This window comes from Vespa velutina, chromosome 2 (assembly GCF_912470025.1).
Source record: "Vespa velutina chromosome 2, iVesVel2.1, whole genome shotgun sequence".
In the NCBI taxonomy this organism is placed as follows: domain Eukaryota; kingdom Metazoa; phylum Arthropoda; class Insecta; order Hymenoptera; family Vespidae; genus Vespa; species Vespa velutina.
In genome coordinates this window covers 3436069-3457399 of record NC_062189.1, presented here as the reverse complement: position 1 = coordinate 3457399, position 21331 = coordinate 3436069, and the positions used below count along the sequence as shown (strand labels likewise).

The 21331-nt window shown below is 34.6% G+C and overlaps 1 protein-coding gene and 1 long non-coding RNA gene across 4 annotated transcripts in view; one reads left to right on the top strand and one right to left on the bottom strand.

Annotated features, from left to right (window-relative positions):
• The window catches only part of LOC124946675, a 12535-nt gene extending 5849 nt beyond the window's left edge, over positions 1-6686 (top strand). For both annotated transcript variants that reach the window (XR_007100155.1, XR_007100156.1), the window contains exon 2: positions 641-6686. This is a non-coding gene — a long non-coding RNA (uncharacterized LOC124946675). The remainder of the gene's footprint in view (positions 1-640) is intronic.
• Positions 1-21331, bottom strand: part of LOC124946670 (pumilio homolog 2) — a 61986-nt gene that overhangs the window by 38519 nt on the left and 2136 nt on the right. For both annotated transcript variants that reach the window (XM_047487703.1, XM_047487704.1), the window contains 8 exons: positions 20401-20622; positions 20196-20324; positions 19947-20066; positions 11472-11604; positions 10079-10190; positions 9824-9923; positions 9538-9668; positions 7558-7912 (listed from right to left, as the gene is read on the bottom strand). In XM_047487703.1, the coding sequence (XP_047343659.1) occupies positions 7558-7912; positions 9538-9668; positions 9824-9923; positions 10079-10190; positions 11472-11604; positions 19947-20066; positions 20196-20324; positions 20401-20622 (1302 nt within the window). The remainder of the gene's footprint in view (positions 1-7557; positions 7913-9537; positions 9669-9823; positions 9924-10078; positions 10191-11471; positions 11605-19946; positions 20067-20195; positions 20325-20400; positions 20623-21331) is intronic.

Sequence of the window (21331 nt, the reverse complement as noted above, 5' to 3'; positions counted from 1 at the left end):
GTCCAATCTTTTAATCGTACAATCGCCATGTAACTTCGAAGTCGCACACTATTTTTATACGTTCGTACTTTTTCTTTTAATTTCATTTCATTCTTATACTCAATATAGAAAAGTAAAAGAAAAAAAGAAGAAAAAATGATTGTTCTTTTATAAATATAAATTACAATTACGTTAATTACCTTCTTATAGATCCAAACAAAAATTTGTTTATGAAGGAATAAGTATATATATATGTATATATATATATATATGTATATATATATATAAAATAAAAAAATAAAAAAAATAAAAAAAAGGAAGACAATTATCATGCAAAGCGAAAAACTAATCTCGAATTTAAACGAGATAAAAGACGAGAGAAAAGGAAAGTGGAGAGAGGATGGGTGGTGATGGAGAGAGAGAGGGGGGGGGGGGGGGGGGTTGCTTGTCGAATCACTTTGACATCGATAAGGGTCAAACAAACAATGAAAGTTGAGAACCGCTGAATACCAAGGGATGGACGAACACGCGAACTAGCGTGTTACATACTCTCGAGCTCGTTTCCCCACCTCCTCTCTTTCCCTTTCGCTAGCAACCCTAGTGAAACACGCTAACGCTTGGCGCACCCTACAATCTCTTATTATAATAAAAATGTTCACAGGAGCGATGGCTAGGTATAAAAATACTTGGCTGGGACAGGCAGGCAGGCAGGCAGGCAAGCAAGCAAGCAAGCAAGCAAGCAGGCAAGCAGCCTACCTCCGGACGCAAGAGTAACACCTATGACGTTGGCACGATAAAAGCACGAGTCGGGAAAAGCCCGTTAAGACTCGTACGGCGCAAGCTCCAAAGCTACTTTAGAAAATTTTAGCTTTCGAACGGAGGGAGAGAGAGGGTGGGGAGAGAGAGAGTGAATGATAAACGCCGGAAATCGAAAATACCTATTGAAAATGAACGCGAAGAAACGTTCGGATCCTAGAAAGAAAATCAACTATCGTGTTTTACATTTACTTGTAAAAAAAAAAAAAATGTAAATGTGTATAAGTAATTCGCAGAGTAAATTCATTTTCAAACATAATATTCCGAAGTAAAATGGGTTTGGCCGATCGTTATGATGACGTTGAGATAATATATATTTATGATTAAAGTCCCACGGGTTTTATAATGTCACTATTCTTTTATATATATATATATATATATATATATATATATATATATATATATCCCTTAAAAAAGGTTCTTTCAAGAGACATGTACGAGCCACATTCTTTCTATCGATATTACTTCTTGAATCGTTCTTTGAATAAACTATATATAAAGAAGATATTGTTACTAAGTTGCCACTCATAAAGCGCCGGCATTCGGAATACCGCAGTGACCCGGATTGAAAGACATTACCATTTTCTAGGCGAGGCAACGTCACTTGTTCAAATTAGTTGAATTACATTTTCTAATATCTAATCATCACAATTAACGTATAATTAAAACGCATGTTTAGTTAGAAATGTGCGTGTATGCTCAACTAAGTTGTTTCATATCACGAGAGTAACGAGTAAAAAGAAAAAGAAAAGGAAGAAAGAAAAAGAGTTCGCTGTTGCGTTTTTATTCATCAACGCATCGTCGAGAGAGAGAGAGAGAGAGAGAGAGAGAGAGAGAGAGAGAGAGAGAGAGAGAGAGAGAGAGAGAGAAAAGAAGAAAAAGAAGAAAAAGAAGAAGAAATATTTAAAATGGCTCGACTTTTGCCAAATCTAGCACTTGGTCACGGATTTCAGCATGTTCCCTAGTATTAGTCTACGAAGAGAGTCCCATATATACAACGTCAGAGGCGAGAAGAAACGAAGGGTTGGAGGTGAAGGTGGAGTGGCCACCTCGAGTTAGTTTCTAGCCTAGATTCGACTTCGTGGCCGATCCGAGATTTTAATTAGGACCTACACCGCGTGCGCGCCCACCCACGGAGAGAGAGAGAGAAAGAGATATAGATAGATAGATAGAGATAGAGACAGAGAGGGAGAGAGAGAGAGAGAGCTACTGCGACTGTTCTTCTCAGACTAATGATCTCTCTTTTCATTAATAATTCAGCCTGGAGTGTCGTCTTCAACATGGAACGCAGAATATTGTACTGGTAATGATGCCAACCGCGCTTCGCGACGCCCATTGTTTCTAAATACTCCTGGAAAAAAAAAAAAGGAAAGAAAGGAAAAAAAAAATCTTCCTTCGAAGGTATCAAAAATGATTCGTTTCTTCGTTAGAATTTTCTCGTCTCTTCTTCACTGACTTTCTCTCTGTTTTCTCCTTTACCGACAAATCAAACGAATGTTCCTAACACCATCATCATCCATCATCACTATCACCGCTGCCTCCCACCATTACTACCATCACCATCATCATCAATTATCAATTATCATCGTTTTCGCGAATGATCAAATATAAGAAGAGAGAAGAAGAAGAAGGACTAACGACCTTGTAAGATGTGCGTACATAACGACGATTATGTAAAGACATACCAAAAATATCTTAGAATGACTGACAAGCTTTTGGCCTCATATACCATCATCATATCTCTTCGGTATGTTTCTAGAGTTAGCAACCGAATTCGTCGTAAAGTCAATTGGGATATATCAAAAGGAACGTAGTATAAATTTGATTAGCTCTTCGAACGTTTTTACGATAAATAAGGATCTACAAAGGAAATTATTTCTTTATTCGCGTAGAAGAAATTTTTTTACACGAAGGTCGAATCGGAGATATCGGAAGAAAAAATTTTAGAAGAGTGCTGCCAAAGAATCTAGATCTTTGCGGGGGAGAGAGAGAGAGAGAGAGAGAGAGAGAGAGAGAGAGAGAGAGAGAGAGAGAGAGAGAGAGAGAGAGGGTGAGGATGATGAGAAGGTTAGCGAAAAAGAAAAAAAAAAAAAGAGAGAGAGAGAAGGGAAAAATCCGGAGGAGTAAAAAAAACAGACGAAGACGAATAATCAAGGTGAAAATGTGGAATCTCTGACCGAGACGACTTCGTTGAAAATCACTCGGAATCCCCGGCGCACCAGCTGAGAAAAAAGATGTGCGCGCCTTCGGGCGATGATACAGATTTTCATCGGAGGAAGTCGTTGCACTTTATGCTGAATGGGCAGTGAGTCAACAACCCGATCCCTTCTAAATGTGCGCCAGTGTATAAGTCTACACCTTTAACAGTGTCTTCTTCGACTCTCTGCATCTCTCTCTCTCTCTCTTTCTCTCTCTCTCTCTCTCTCTCTCTCTCTCTCACATTCTCTTTTTCTCTCATCTATCTATCCATCTTTTGCCTTCGTCGACTTTGTCGTTTTTTTTGCGTCCAAGAAGAGGAAGAAGGAGAAGAATATAGACAGAGAGATAGAGACAAAGAGAGAGAGAGAGAGAGGAAAGAGAGGGTGGTGTAAGAGTGGGGAGAGAGAGGAAACGAGGTCTGGGAATCGCTTCATGCACTGCTAAGCACGAGCCTTCGCGTAATAACATGATCAGAGAACGACTCGTCTCATGCGTCCACGCACTTTTCCTACTAGCACAACTTCCCTTTACTCACAAAAACACATACAGAGAGAGAGAGAGAGAGAGAGAGAGAGAGAGAGAGAGAGAGAGAGAGAGAGAGAGAGAGAGAGAGAGAGAGAGAGAGAGAGAGTAGCAAACAAGCGCATGCACGTTCTTGCATAAATCCCGACATAATGCGCTCTCTCTCTCTCTCTCTCTCTCTCTCTCTCTCTCTCTCTCTCTCTCTCTCTCTCCCTTTCTCGCTTCTCTTTCTCTCTGTTCGGAGTTCTATTTTTATGTAAGCACATATCGAAGCAACGTGCACCAGCAGCCACCATCAAGTGCAAGACTTGAAAAAAAAAAAAGCTAGAGAATAAACGGGAAAGGAGAAAGAGAAAGGGAGAGAAATGGGAGGTAGGAATAGGTGGGGAGAAAGAGAGAGAGAAAGGGAGAGAAAGAGAAAGAGAATGTAAACGGAAGGTCGATATCTCGCGAGATTCTCGTTGACATAACGTTACTCGATGCCATAACATCGAGGGAAAAAAAAAAACAATAAAGAACCTGAAGGAGAGATCTTCGAAAGTAGATGACCTTCATCTAACGCAGACTTTTCAAAACGTGAGTTAAACGCGGTTAAACATTTCTTTTTTTCTCTTTCTCTCTCTCTCTCTCTTTTTTTTTCACGATCTCCCCTTCGCTAAAAGCGATTTTCTGCGATTTCATCCGAGCGTACGATGAGAACGAAAAAGAGCAAAAAGCGGTGAGAAAGGTAAGAGGGAGAAAGAGAAAAGAGAAGGAGAAGGAGGAGGAGGAGGAGGAAGAGATGGAAGTGGTGGTGGAGGAGGAAGAGAAAGAAGGATAGAGAATGTTAGCTGCAGCACCTGTGCGTATCGTGAGCCACGTGGAAAATTCAAGCGTGCTTCCTTCCTTAGAACGATATTAACCGACTATGCGCTTGCTAAATCTCTTCATGACGATCTTCAGGACGGTTGTGGTGGTAATTTCAGGGATGACATATACGTGAAAGAAAAAGATAGAGATAGAGAAAGAAAACGCTGAGAGAGAGAGAGAGAGAGAGAGAGAGAGAGAGAGAGAGAGAGAGAGAGAGAGAAGGCATGCGAAATTGCACATTATTAAAAACGTCTTTCATTTAAGGATTATCTTTAATTAATTAATGAATGATGTAATACGATTTCGAAAGATGGGTAAAAAAAAAAAAAGAAAAATAAAAAAGAAAGGAATAAATAAAGAAAAAAGCAGCTATAAATTCCAACGAACGAATTTATTGGCTATTTGACATTTTTAGCAGAATCTCAAGGCATTTCGTTCGCAGATAATGTTTTTTTATGTTTACGCAGAATGATCCAACAATTAATACTGTCATTTCAAATACCCATGGGGCTATGTATTTTATTCGACGATCTTATAAGGAGGGAAAAAAAAAACAATATTTTAAATAAAATGTTGGGTATAACGAACAGACAAGAAGTTTTAAATGAGAAAAAAAATGATATAAAAAAAAATAAAATAAAATAAAATAAAATAAAAAAAATAAGACCGTTTTCAAATAATTTTAGTATACAAAATGGGGTTCTTTTCTTTTTTTCTTTTTGAGATCAGTGAGTAATTACTGACTCACTCTATATATTATTATAGATATCACTTAACCATCTCGCTCCCCATTATCATCATCACCATCACCATCAATCATGTATCAGTAGTACATATTTCTCTATACTTTCATTAAATACTCTTATAACATTTTTGCGAATGTATTCAATTACCAATTCGTTATTAAAATGTCATATATTGAATAAAATTCTATGCAGTGGCTAAATGATATATTAACAAAAAAGAAAAACAAAAAAAAAAAAAAAAAAAAAAAAAAAAAAAAAAAAAAAAATATAAAGATGTGATCAACTAAAAATATGTTTAAAAAACAAGATAAAATTCGATGAAGTTAAATGAAAGACGTAGATAAGAGAATCATATTTTAATCAAAAACCATATAAATCGAAGAAATAGGAAAGCAGTTTGACCACGTTAAAAACGTTGAAAGAAGAAAAAAAATAAGAAGAAAAAGAAGAAGAAAAAGAAGAAGAAAAAGAAGAAGTAGAAGAACTGGTGGATTTGTCAAGGAGAATATATCAAAGTGGTCCAAGCAGGATGCTTCTCAGAATCTGTCGACTTTCGCTCTTCGAAAGCTTCAAGGTTCCGCGAGAAAACTTGAATCGACCTCGATTTATTCGTTCCCCGCTACTCTTTCTGCCGTCCTATCCGGACTAATCCTTCCTCACGTGGTTCGTGCCGGAAGGGTTCTAAAGCCTCGTTTTCACCAAGAGCGCGCATGTGCGAGAGACAGAGACAGAGATAGAGAGAGAGAGAGAGACAGACAGACAGACAGACAGACAGACAGACAGACAGAGAGAGAGAGAGAGAGAGAGAGAGAGAGAGAGAGAGAGAGCGATATTACGTCGCTGATAGGAATGTAAGGATCTCATTCTTTTCTTTCGTACAGCTGTTCTTGAAAGGAAAGCGCGTCTAATCGTAGTAGAGCAAGAAATTTTCAATCGTCTATCATACGATTGCGACAGAAAAGATTACAATGAAGCTTTTTATATATACATACATATATATATATATATATATATATATATACATATGTGTATGTGTATATATATAAAAAAAAAAGTGACGTTCAGACGATTTGCGATTCATGTTTCGTAGAATCTAGCGAACGGAGAGAAGCATTTGCCGATATTATACATACATGCATACATAGATGTGAACAATTTGGTAAATCGTAAGAGATGAGTATGAATGTATTCTATACATATATATATATGTACGTTGCCTATGAACCCGTGTGAATGTCGACAAAGTGGTTAGACATATATCGACCGTTCTATTTTCCGAATGGGTTTGGAAGTAGACGTCGAGAGACTGTCACTCTATGATTTATACGTTTGTCTGCGCCGCAGGACAAGGTCGTTCTTCGTTCTCCTTCTCTCCGTAGCTCCCTCTCACTCGCTACTAAATTCCTTTGTCGTACGAATTCATCCGGTATATGCAAATATCTTTGATATCGCTTATTTCGCTCGTGTCGAAAGGAAACTTACAGACTTATCTCTTCAAGGAAATATTTAATTAGATGTGATTTTTCTCTGTTCAGAAGAAAGAAAGAAAGAGAGAGAGAGAGAGAGAGAGAGAGAGAGAGAGAAAAAAATAAAGAAATAGAAAGAGATAAAGTTAATCGCCACGTTCATTGTAGTTTATGTCTATTACTCAAAAGGACGAGGACAAAAGAAAGAAAGGAGAAGATTTTCAAACGCATTTGCCAACGCATAATATTTATGTTATGTATATCTTTCTTTTCCATTCTTAAAGTACGCATAAATCGTCTAATTATATTTCTCTTTGACAATGACGCTGCTAACTGACGCGCACTTGCTACGAAACTATTGTCGTAATGTTAATCACGGTTTATACGTTTCTAATAGTATTATCATAATAATCATAAATTCGTGCGATTAATTGCTATATGTACGATAATAATCGCTGGAATGTTTCATCGTGAAAAATAATAAGGGGTAAGTAGGTAATTGCGTTAACTATGAACGTCAAGACCCCAATATACACATACATATATATATATATATGTTCTTGGTATATAAGATCAAGACAATTTCTTTCTTTCTTTTTTCGTTCATACAATAACGATGTTTGTTTGTAAAACATAATAGATATTTCTAACATTTCATCGTTAGAATTTGATAAAACTATGCAATTTAATCACTCCCTTCTTTTTCCATATAGATATCGTAATAATTATTGTTGAAATTTCAAATAATATTCATTAATTTCTAAGCAGCATATCGTTTTTATATCGTGCGAATTAAAATTCACATCGACATAAGTAAACGTTCCAATAAAATTCTTCTTTTCGATTATTGACACGTCGCATAAATAATCACACACAGCATATTTGCAGACGTTCTATCCAACGATAGAGAATAAAATAAAATATCTATACAAATTATAAAGAAAAATGAAGAAATAAATAGATATAAATTAGACACTTACCTGTACATCAAAATGAGTTGTAGTGTCTTGTGGTTGAGGAGGGCCTTGCTGTTGTTGTTGTTGTTGAGAGGGTGGTGGAGCTTGCGGGGGTGGTGGCGCCTGCGCCCCAAAAAGTTGTGCCGCGTGAGAATGAGGATGTTGTAGATGATGCGTAGGTGGTGCCTGATGATGTTGAAGATGATGTGGTGGTGCAGGAGCAAATGCTGCCATAAAATGTTCCTCGCTTCCAACAACGTCAACACCTGGTTTTAACAAAACTACACCACCACCGCCGGCGCTTACTGCTAACGTTGCTGCAGCATTTTTTTGAAATTCTTCTTCACCCGGGGATGGTTGACGACTACCTGGTGTACGACTGAAAAAAAAAAAACAAAGAAAAATAAATAAATAAATAAAAAACAAAGAAAAATAAATAAATAAATAAAAAACGAAGAAAATTATACAATGATCAGTTTGATTGAAAAAACAATTTTTATTTAATTAATATATAATATAATTCATTAATTTGGAAATAAGATAACGATTTTTATTTTGATGAACCTTCATTAAAATAATCATCGATCGTATCATTAAAATAAGAAATATACAATAGAAGATCATGTATTTTCTATAAAAAGAGAATGACGTAGTTTCTCCAGATACTAAGAAACCCATCGTGGTAAATGTCAGGGACCGCATTGTTGCTTGTGACACGTGTAACATATTTTTCTACAAAAAAAAAAAAAAAAAAAAAAAAAAAAAAAAAAAAAAAAAAGAAAGAAAAAAGGAGAGAGAGAGAGAAAGAGAGAGAGAGAGAGAGAGAGAGAGAGAGAGAGAGAGAGAGAAAGGATGAAAAGAAAGAAAAAGAAAAAAAGAAAAAAGAAGGAAATGCAGCTTTATAATTAATAATGCACAAGAAACAAAGTACCATTTCCATAAACGCTCTGTTATTTATGATAAGAATAATTAAGCATGTTTTTTATCGAGTACAAGATTCCATTCTTAAAAAAGATAAGAAGAGGAAGAAAGAGAAGAAGAAGAAAAAGAAGAAGAAAGAAAGAATAACAAAAAACAAGAAATAAAATCGAAGATTACAATGTGGTTGTTCTCGCATGACCGAGCCTTTGAATTTTAATTTCACGTTAAAATATAATCAGTTTTAAAATATTCCATCGTATTTGTAAAATTATTCTCTACAAATAACGGTACATTTAGCATAATTGCAAAGCAAATGACAGAACGTAATTACAAAGTTCGTCATCACCTTGTAATAATTAATTGACAAGTAAATGACTAAATTAATAAAATATTCTATACATAAATTATTAAATAAAAACGAATAGAATAATATTAAATATATATTATAAAAGAATACGAGAATTACGAGGGATTTAAAGATTCTTAATCGATCGAAATACTCTTAAGCTTACGTATCGACTGAAAAGAAGAAAACTTATCGTACGGAAATGTCGGTAATGTTTTTTTTAAAGGAGTACTGACCCCGCCGTCGCAGATGGCGCTACCTAACGAAAAGAGACAACGATAGAAAACACGTGCGCGCGCGATACTGTCGACCGCGTGCAACCCCCCAACAAGCAAGCAGCAGCAGCACAAACAAGCAAAGCTTCCAATTTCCACGCCCTTGACAAGAACCCGTTATAACACTCTCTTCTTTCTTGGCGCGTCCGGCAAAACTGATAAATCTTCCCAAGTATGTGACACGTAAAAATAGTTATATAATCAAGGCTATTCGTACATTATTAACAGTTTTAATTTTACTATACGTTCCTTCAGTTGACGTATCAATATATCTCAATATCGTTGATATTCATTCATTCACTTTTACACTTATTTCTTTCTATAGAATTATGAAAGTATTTCAGGAAGAAAAGTTCCTGCATTCTAAATACTTCAGTGACTTTCAAATGAAATCAATGAAATCAATGAAAGCCGAGTACACCCTACGAAAGTTTCTTTTCATTTCCATCGTTCAATACTCACTTGAAACCTTTATCATCATCGAGACCATTCTGTGATGCTAATCCATTTCCTTGTGGACCAGTATCATCCTTCGAATTATCAAAAGGACTAGCAGATCCTTTGTCTTTTTCTTTTTTATCTGTGTCCGTATTCTACATTGAATACAAAATATGTATAAGTATAAATATATATATACATATATAAATTTATTATTATCATATATATATATATATATATATATATATAGATGTATATTTTTTATTTTAAAATAAACTAAAAAGACTTTATCATCATTTGCCAAGCTTACCAATCTAAGAGAGACCATTCGAGGTTCTAAATCTTTCGGTGTTGTGGGACTTGAACCAAGAACATATTCAACCATTTTAACTCCCAATCCACCCGTTTCACTAAAAAAAATAAAAAAATAAAAAAAAGTGAATAAATAAATAAACATAGTCTAATATAATAGAGTTTTTGAAATATCAGAGATTATGTCATAATTAAAGTTCAATGGTAATTAAATATTCTATATTATCATTAAATCTCGTAACGTTTGACCAACCTGCTTCTAGGACTAAGAACTGTCCCAACTTCTGAAGTTTGATGATGATATCCGGTCCCAACACCCACACGTCTACCCGTACCCATCGATATTGGTTGTGACACTGCATGATCTAGAAAATTTACAAGTCCAAAGAAAAAACAAAAGGAGATTAAAAAGATTATATATTGATATATACAAAAATTATTACGTTTCTTGTTTAAAAACAATTTGTATTCAACAACGACAATAAAAAATTTAAAAGGGCATAACTTTGTAATCTTAAAAAGCATATATAAATTAGAACCTATAAGAAATGACTGAGTAAAATGATTTCGATGATTCGGGGAATTGATTTGACATGATATAAAAAATTAGAGCAAAACCCTTCTTCCCCTAACAATGGAATGTTCGTTGATCGAAGGGAGATTCGAAAGGGTTAAAAAAAAAAAATAAAAAAAATAAAAAAGGTGCGAGAGGGTTGAAGATTCTCATAGGGTGGATCGGTAGGCACGTCCCTGGCGTTGTTGGGACATTGCCCCTATACCGCCGCCCTCGATGCCGATGCCGGGCGTCTGTCGCCATAGCAACAGCCGCGTTGCACCCATCCTCGTGAGGAGGCGGCGCACACGCAGGACCGTCTCGCATGTGCACGTTCAAGTCGCGGAATCAAGTGTTCAGTTTCGCAACACGCTGCCACTCTCGCGCGCCCCAACGTGCCAACGGTACCGAGAAGCGCGCCCGTCTTATTCTTCATCAGGTGTCTTAGTAGAGTTAGAAAGGACGCCAACAATATAGTGAAATTATTTCTTGTCGTAAAATGTAACGAAAGTGAAACCAACCAATCCTGGGAAAGGGAAAGGCTCTATTAATTTTAATCATAGATTTTGCAATCAATAATCAAACTCATTTTTCATATACCTATATGCTTTTTAAAGGTATATCGTCGCTAAATAAACATCGATCTTATTTAAATTCGACGCCAATCGATCATGTGATCGATTATAATTATCGATCGATCGAAGACATAAATTAATATTTTTAAATGCTCATAAGCACATTGACGTTTTAGTGAGATAAGTATCAAAGAAATAACAAGGATAAGATCGACAGGAAATATCATTTAAGATGGGGTAATGAATGAAGGTAGCGAAATTTCAATGAATATTTGAGGTGGTCCAACACAAATCGACACACAGTATAGAATGAAATCATTTGAAATGTAACAACAAATGAAGGTATTAAAATTAGAATTAATATTTAATATGGTCCCCCAAATTGACAAAATCGTATCATTTAAAATTTAACGAATGAAGATATTAAAATTAAAATTAATACTTGATATAGTCCAGATCGACAAGATCGATCATTTAAAATGCAATAAATAAAAATATGAAAATTATGGATGAATTACCTGAGGTGCTCCAAGTAGAATCTCGCCACATTTGGTGGTCTCCCAGGTGAAGTATCCCACCACCTTTTACACCACCCTCGTCCTTGGAGCCGCCTTCGTCCACACCCCAGAGCTTTTTTGCTGAGGGAGCGATCTAAAACAAGAAAAAGGAAGTCATATAAGATCCTCAAGAGAGAGATCAAAGATTGTACAAATTCAAAATTAATCCATATAAATAAATTGATGAAAACTACTAGATCAATACTTGTTTACATTTTACATATGTTTTTATTTTATATGTAAATATATAAATATATAAATATATATATATATATACATTTTTCTTTTTTTGAAAATATAGTTTCAATAACACAAAATTGATTGAATATAACATTAATTTAATCATCGTATATTCGTATAAATCGCACCTGTTCTAGGTAGTAACACGAAAAAATACAGAGATTCCATTCGGGACTCAACTATAGTTCCTCGCCGAGGGGCCGTTGCACCGCACAGATCCTAACCTCGCGCAACTTAAGATCCATGACGTAATAGAACGCGGTAAAAAGAGAATCGAGGAGAAGAGAAGCACGGAAAGACGCACGAGGATCTCGGAATTCTGTATACAGGTGTATCCCGATACGTGTGTGCCGTGACAATGTTACGATATATAACATGAATAGTATATATACATATGTACATACATAGGTATGTACGTGATAGTTCAATGTAATATAGTTCGAACGAACGAATGCACAGCTATGAACACGTGCTTTCATACATAAAAAAAAACTTTTATTAAAAATAATACCTTCATATACTAATTATAATAATAAATATTACTATACTTTTGTATAGTACATCTTATAATATACTGTTAAACAAAGTTGAATAACTTCATGTGAACAAAAAAAAAAAAAAAGTAAATGAATAAATAAAAAAAAAGAAAAACTGGACGAAAGTCACATCCAAGATGCTAATCAAATTTTGTTCGTTAACTATGAATATTGTTTTAAACATATTAATCGTGAACTTAAAAAAAAATTCATTTTACTATCATGAATATTAATATTATGAAAAAAAAAAAAGTAGTATAAAACAAAACGTCTAATGCAAAAGCCGAAAAGAGATAGTCCAGCTTGGTTCATGTTTGTTGTACGCGATAGGAGCCCATATCTTGTCCCTTTCGATCTATCATTTTTCCTATGGGATTCTAACCGGTTTACAAAGCCGCATAACTCGTTCGATTTTTATCAAATCCTCCTATTTGTCAATCAATTCATCTCGAGAACGACGAAACGAATCGGTAACTTCGTTAAGTATATCGTTAAATCAAACGATAAGGGACCGATGTTGTGAGGATACCGTTGGTAAATAAGAGGGAAAATAAAACAGAAAAAAAAAAGAAAAAGAAAAAAAAAAAAAGAAAACAAGAAAAAAGTGCAGTTCGTTGTAATTCAACGTTCGAAAAACCTATCCCGATATTCAAAAGAGAAAAATCTGTGATACGTGATCTGAATTTAAAAAGAACGTTTTCATTCGGCGCAGACAAAACGAAAGAAATAAAGGGAAGAGAAAGAGAAAGAAAGAGATAGATAGATAGAAAGATATATATATATATATATATATATATATATATATATATATATATATATATAGAGAGAGAGAGAGAGAGAGAGAGAAAGAGAGAGATCGAACGGTTTCGACGAAACGTTTCACATCGATCAAAACTTGTGAATATAATCTAAAGTAAGGAGAAGAGAGTAAGGGTAAGGCTCGGTCAGCCGGGGATGATATGCCGCGAGTATCGACCGCGACGCCGGCCGGTGGAGACGCTTTCCACATCGCGGCGTATGAGAGAGAGAGAGAGAGAGAGAGAGAGAGAGAGAGAGAGAGAGAGAGAGAGAGAGAGGGAGGGGGGAGAGAGAGGGAGAACAAGAGAAAGAGAATGACGGCAATATCCTCCTCCTCCTCCCTTGAAATCGTTTCTCCGTCGCGCTACCGTTCGCATCGAAGGAGGACGGGGCGCTAGGACCCGCACCCTCCGTGCGACTGCTTCCCTGCCAGGCGCGTCCACCCACTAGAGAGAAAGAGAGAGAGAGAGAGAAACCTCGGGTACCCCCACCACTACGCGCCTAGCCGTCTACTCCCACTACCGCGACCACAGGCGGTCGGTCTTCCGACGCGCAGCGTGGACGTCGCTAAACAGCTACGGGGCCACCGACCCCTCCCCAGGCCCCCGGCCACGGGTCACGGCCACTGTCCGCGCGTTGGAGGAACAACCACACGAAGGAAGCAAATTCCCTCCATCTCTTTCTTTCTTTCTTTCTTTTTTTTATCTATTGCGCATTGACTATAAATATCTAAACACTCTATATCTCTTTCCATCAATATTAGTAATAATAAAAAAGAAAGCTCGTTTTTTTCTTCTTTTTTTTTTTTTTTTTTTTTACATATGCATACACCTTGATGAAATTCATTATGAAAATGATTAGTAATATTCATTTTGAAAGTAAGAAAACTCGTTATGGAAATGATATATACGTCTGGAAAAGGAATCTCAATTATATTGATACTTATGTTTACATTATCCAGAATCTCGTTTAAAGAGATTCGCATCACTCGTTTTTGTAGCTTTTGAAATTTTTATTAACCTAATCTAATGTATGTATATTTTATGAATTCATCGAAATTATTTTATGATCAATAATCTCGTTGATATACATTAAGGATCTTATTATTGTTCAAATTTATAAGTAGTAAAAAATCTAATTCACATGAATATGTATCTCTTATAGATGACGATGATGATGACAATGATAATGGAAATGAACATTTAACATTATGTGAATTTTGACGTCATAGTGTTCGACAAGTAAGAATTACTATGATAACAACGAGCACGCTGATGTCCTTGTCATACACATTCAGTGATAGGTTACGGAACGTGACCGATGCGTTTAGGTTCAACGACACGTGTACGTCACACCTGCATGTATCACTTCTCACAACTCTAGGAAATCAACGACAAATAAAATGACGTCATATATTATTTATTGTTATACACGGCTCGATAATACGTACTATAAATTCTTCTTCTTCTTCTTCTTTTTTTTTTCTTTTTTACTTTTTCTTATAAATATGAATTTCTTAATACTTATTTCAATATTATGAAATCAAATCAATATTATGAAATGTTAATACTCGTTTACGATACTAATCCTTTTTTGAATGATCGACTTCTAAGAATTCAGTTTAAACGATATAAATCTCATTTGCTGATTGAGAAACTTACATGAAAACGAGATACTTTGGATACTTTGGATATTGATAACATTACAAAAGAATTCGATTAAACTTTTCGATTGTTTATGTAAATTTTATGTAAATTATTTGAAGAATACGATTTTCCTTTCTCTTACATCCTTTTCTATTTTTTCTTTTCTTTCTTTTTCTTTTTTAGTGATAAAAACCTGATATAAAAATCATACAAATTACAAATCGTACATATTACAAAGATGTGAGTATACAAACGAAATAATAACAAATAGAATGAATGCTGATCCAAAAGAATTTTATAAAAACAAAATTATGTGTTTAAGAATTAAAGTATGATTTAAATAGGATAAAAATCAATCAAAAATTTGCTAATTTTCTCATGTAAACTTAATTATTATGTATTCGTGTAATAGAAAACAAAAACATTTTTATTTAGTTATATATATATTACTCTATATATATAGTAATATATATATGTATATATATATATATATATATATATTCTCTTATTATTATATATGCATATATATAACTAAACTAAACGAAAATATATAACTAATATATATACACATTATATAATAGAGATTATATTAAATCATATGGAAAATCATATGGATAATAAATCACATTGGAAAATAAAATATTATATTTTCCTTTCGTTGGATTAAATGTCTAGCTTTATGTAAAATAGAGAATGTAATGTTCATTTGTGAAAAATGTTTATGATTCAAAAAAAATGTAAACAATAAATGAGAAAAAGATGTAACAGATAAAAAGCAGAAAATAACAAATTTGATTGATTCTCTATTATAATTATCTGCTCTTCTCAATTTATTTTGATTAGAAAAAAAATTTTAACTATTTCTTCTTTTAGCAAATTACATTTTACATATTAAAAAAAAAAAATCAAAGAATAAAAGAAAAATATAGAAACTTATTTACTTTAAGAGAAATTATATATCAGTAGTGATAATAATTATAAATGCTATATAAAAAAAAAAAGTAACTTTCATTTTTTTCTATCACGCGTACCTTAATAGCTTAATTAATTTCATTAAATATTAATGATGTTTAAAAGGAATTCTTTTCAAACGATGCATTGAAGATATGAAAAAGGTTTTAAAGAATATAATTATATATATATATATATATATATATATATATATATATATATATATATATATCTATGAACAAAAATTAATTTAAACCTATATAAAATGTGTATTAATTAATTTTATAATAAATTGTATATTAAATTGAAGACTTTATATTTGTATGCATTATATTAAGTTTTGTATTACATTAAATTTTATATTGAGTAAATAAATAAATAAATAAAGAAATAAATAAATCGAGCGATCAGCATAATAATCAGTAAAATCATAATAATTGCTTTTATCGAATACAAATGAATTAAACTTTGGACATAGTTCTTTCGATATAATCTATATTTACATAGATTCTAATCACAATGTACACATAAATTCGTTCCGTTCAAAAGTACATATGGAGGAAAAAAAAAAACTAAAATCTTTAAAACCCTAGAAAAGTCGATAGTACGAAGATGGGCGAAAACATAATTTAAACTCGGTAGCTTTTATTATTATCGTGAATTTTAGTCCTCGATACTTTTATTTCGGATGTTTACTATACATAAAAAATAAAAAGGTAAACATTTGTTGAGTCGCGTATTTATTCTTTTCTCAGAGGGAACGAAACGAAAAAGGGAAAAAGAGGAATGTAAACAAAGCTAAAAAGGCAGATTTGGTGGAGGATAAATAATCGCGACGCAAATGTAAAAACAAAAAAAAAAAAAAATAGAAAGAAAAAAAAGAAGAAAAAGCGAAAATAAAGAAAGAAAGAAAGAAAGAAAGAAAGAAAGAAAAAAAGAAAAAAAAGACCGATGAGAATTGGCGAAGAGCGCGTGTTTCGACACTTCCATGCGCCGTGCGACATGGCACTGCGACTAGAACGACCATAACCTAAAAAAAAAAAGAACGCAGCTACTACTACTACTCGTGGACGCGTCTTGGCGATAAGCATTTTGACGTTTCCTCCTTTTCATTACGAATACGAATACAAATACGATTGATATGAGCAAAGAAAAAGAAAATGAGAGAACGGGGAAGGGGGAAAGGGGAGGAATAAAGAAAAAGGATAAGAGATCACATCGTCGTTGGATGTAAATACCATATCGGCTCCCAGATCCTTCATGTCGCAGTAAAGAAAGAGATCCCCCGGTGGTTTCATCCAGTCGCCTGTGCTTGTGCCTGCACCCTGGCCGTATCCTACTCCGAAACTCTCCACCGTCTCCGACGTAAGCAGAACTCGTTGCGTCGTCACTACCACCGCCGTCGTCGTTGGATTCGCCGTTAACCCCGTTTCGTTGTAGCACAAACAAACGCGCGCCGGACGAGAAGAAACTCGACGCGGCGCACTCTCTCACATGCACTGCTCGATCGATGGGAGAGAGGGGAAGGAGGGAGAAGAAGGAAGGATATATTTTTTCGAGACGAGACGAAGTGATGAAGGTGGTGGTGGTAGTAGTGGTGGTGGTGGAGGAGGTGGATGAGGAATAGGAGGAGGTGATGATGGAAGGGGAGGGGGAGGAGGAGGAAGAGAAGAAGCAGGTGATGGTGGAGACGCTGGAGGTTCCGTAGCACGCGCGAGAAACGAAGACTCTAGCGTAAAAGGGCGGCCCCCCTCCCGTTGCGTCCAATAACTTTTACGAAGAGAGAACGAGAAAGGGTGGATGATGCCGGCTGATCCAACTCGCACTACGCCACCTTCTATCCTGCAGCACTGCTTTTCTTCTCTTTCTTCCTTCCTTTTCTCTTCCGTTTCGTACGTTTCCTTTTTCTCTTCCTTCTTCGAGGACAAGAACAAACAAGGACGAGAACAAGCACGTTCCGTATCTCTTCGACACCGGCAAGCCAGCCGATGAGCGAGTTAGTGACGTGAAACGGTACGAGAAAAAGACACACACGCGCGCACTCTCTCTCTCACATCACACACATACACACACACGCGCGCGCGCACATACACACACGGAGGGAGAGAGAGAGAGAAAGAGAGAGAGAAAGACAGAAGGAAGGGGGGAAAGAGACAGGAGCGAGAGACGGCGAATCCTTGGGTCCGCCCGTTCAACGATTCGACACCTTCGGTATACCGATGCTACCGCCGCTATCTAAACGTAGTTCCGCGCTCGTTCTTCCTCGTCTTCTTCTTCGTTCTACACCACCGCCACCGCAACTTTCTTTTCCTCCTCTTCTTCTTCTTCTTCTGCTTCTTCTTCTTCCTCCTCCTCCTCCTCCACCTCCGGCACTTTCTTCTTTCTATTCCTTTTCTTCTTGTTCACCTCCAATGCCTTTCTCCTCTCGCACACTTTGCACACTATTTTACACTACGCGAATACGCGTTTTATTTCCAGGGATATGATTTGCGAATCGATCGCAACGAGTTTACTGAACAGCTTCACGTCCGTCCTAGCATGTCGCGGAGAATGCGCGTCGTCTTTTCAGCGTCGGGGTAACGTTCGGCGCCGTTGGAACTATTAAGAATAGCTTTGACACCCCTCGTTTTCTCGAAATTTTCTTGTTCGACCGGCCTCTCTGCGCTACTGGACGAGACGAACTGATCGTCTAAATGAAACAAAGAACGACGCGCGATCGTAGCGCTCTCTGGCGTTGACGGTAAACGACAATATCTCTTTCTTCACCCCACTATTTGCGAGTACCACGCGCGACTACTCGCTTTGACCAATCAACGAATTTTCAAGAAAATTCGCGCCTATCCTTCATCCAAACAGATTCGTTATGCCATTCTTTTGAACCTCACGTGCCCTCTCATGGCAAATCCAAGAAAGTTTGACCGCGTGGACAAACTCGGACTAACGAGTCCGAATTTATTTTTTTTTCTTTCTTTTCTTTTCTTTTTTTTTTTTTTTTTTTTTTTTTTTTTCGAAAAAAAAGTGCGAAATGCAAATTCAAGGATATACGCTCGTTAATGCATAGGAAGATTATTGATATTGTTGCAACGAAATATGACGGATCTATCGTATTCTATAACATTAAAAGAAAAAGAAATGGCCTAAGTTACAATATTGAAATAATAATCGTTTCAACATGATATTCACGGTAAAACGATTAAACAAAATGATAAAAGATGTCTTATACTTTATATTGACAAACATAATAAGTTCTTCATCGGCAATATTAAAATGATATTTAATGTTTAAACGTAATTATTTTCATATCAAAGACTTTTGCACCTACGAATTTCCACGTATGATTAAGAAACCGCCAAAAACTAAGCATTCTGTCTTTTTTTAACTAAAAATGGCGCGCGAAATACGAACTGATAGATGAAATTTGAGAATGCGATCGAATCCTTGCTTAAGCGATAATAATTTTTGCTTAAGCAGATAATATTTATCATAGTCACTTTTTGAAGTATAGACAACCAATGACTGAATTTTAACCTTGACACGATTTCTGCAAGATTTGCCTTGTCCATGACAAGTTATGTCAACCATAACCTAAATCGATTCATTTATGGTTGAAAATACTTAAAATTTTTAATCTTCGAATTATTCATGATAGACATTCTTACAAGAATCCTTCAATCTCAAAATTAAGAGTATTGTTTACAATTGATTATAAATATGTTATCTATTGCCAGATTGCTCAACATTAGGACTATAAAAACAATATTATCAGTTTATAATATTAACCATAATAATATATTTGTAATAGATCAGTAGTTTCAATAATATGAAAATAGTGTATTTAAATACACGCTCTTAATGAAAGCAAATAATTGTAGAAAATAATCATATGTATATATTTAATGGTGCAAATAAATCATGATACCATGTCAAATGATATATGAATTCATGCATAAGTTGAATAGTTCAAATTAATTTATGTATAATATAATAAAATAACATCTATAAAGTATGATAAAGACGAAATTTGTATAATTTATGATAAATATATAATAAATCAATAAACAATATTAATTATAGCCGTTTTCGCTAAATTATAACTTTTAATTAAATTATTATACCGTAATTGGTTTGCACTATAGAGTATTTGTGAATTAAAAATATATATTAAAATTAAACTTTATCTACACTTCTATAAAATTAGATTTCTCTTAATCATTATGATATGATGATTTATATAAGATTAATTTTTATCGCTACAATGTACTCACCTGTCCATTTCTGAATTGCTGCTGCTGCTGCTGTTGTTGATGGTGAAAAAGTGCAACTTGCTGCTGGGCTGTCATTTGATTGTTAAGGTAAACCAAATGCTCTGCTCCAGGAGCTCCACTCTACAAATATATAAAATATATATATGTATATAATAGTTAATAAATATTCGGATAAATAATTCATTAAAATTACACCAACAACATATAAGAAAATTAATAACATTTATTAATCATACATAATGTAATTACCTTAAGCTGCATAGGATGAATCTCATATGGTAAATGTATGTTATTCATTGTTTGTAAACCCAATTGTTGTGGTTGACTTTGTTGTGGTATACTGAGTTTAGTCATGGGATATTTCCATTTCTCTTGATTCTGAAATAATTTCAAACATTATATATTTTTTATTATTTACCTTTCATTGTAGCGAAACCATTCATGATTTACTTACATTATCGACAATAGTATCGTCCGCTAACGTCCATGTTCTTGGAGTTTGTTTTGTTTGGAAATTTGCAGATTGTGCATTAAATTCTGGTTCCGTAGGTCGTTGAAATACATATCCAACCATCGCATCATCTTGAGTTCTACTAGCTCCAATCTGATGAGCCTGACCAGGTTGTATTCGCATACTATCACCACCAGCCATTGCTTGGCCACACTGTTCTGCATCCTTTTAACAATAAATATTACCACGGTTATGACAATGATACTTATTAAATATATATATAATATATCAGAACTTAAACTGATATTACTACTGAACATATATTTTCTCCAAACTTATTTGTAAAATCCTTTTTTATTATTGTGTTATTAATCAAGAATATATCTTAAGTAAAAAATTATCAAAAAAAGTTTTTATACATATATATATGATTCTTTCTTGAAGAATATGAATTACTTATTCATCTAATGCATTAATTTAGTCAAATATTTAGAAACCATATAACATTTCAATATTGCATCTTTCCATTTTGAACACAATTAATATAATTTTATATTATTACAACAATAATCTAATACTATGCCATGTACTAACTTTGTTAATCAAAGTATCAACAGTGACTCACTCATCTCAAACGATCGATCATTAATTTGAATCCGCTTATATTTATAAATTGTATGAATAAAAAATTGCGGAAAAATGATTCGGGTTTTCATTATCCTATTCTGATTGGAACAGAAGAAGGCATTAAATATAAAGAAGGTTAAGTATAAAAAAGAGAAAGAGAGAAAGAGAAAAAGAGAGAGAGAGAGAGAGAGAGAGAGAGAGAGAGAGAGAGAGACAGAGAGACAGAGAGAGAGCAAAAAGATAAAGAGTCGAAGGAAAGGGAGAGAAAGAGATAGAAAGAGAGAAAAAGAGATAGGCAGTCAGACAG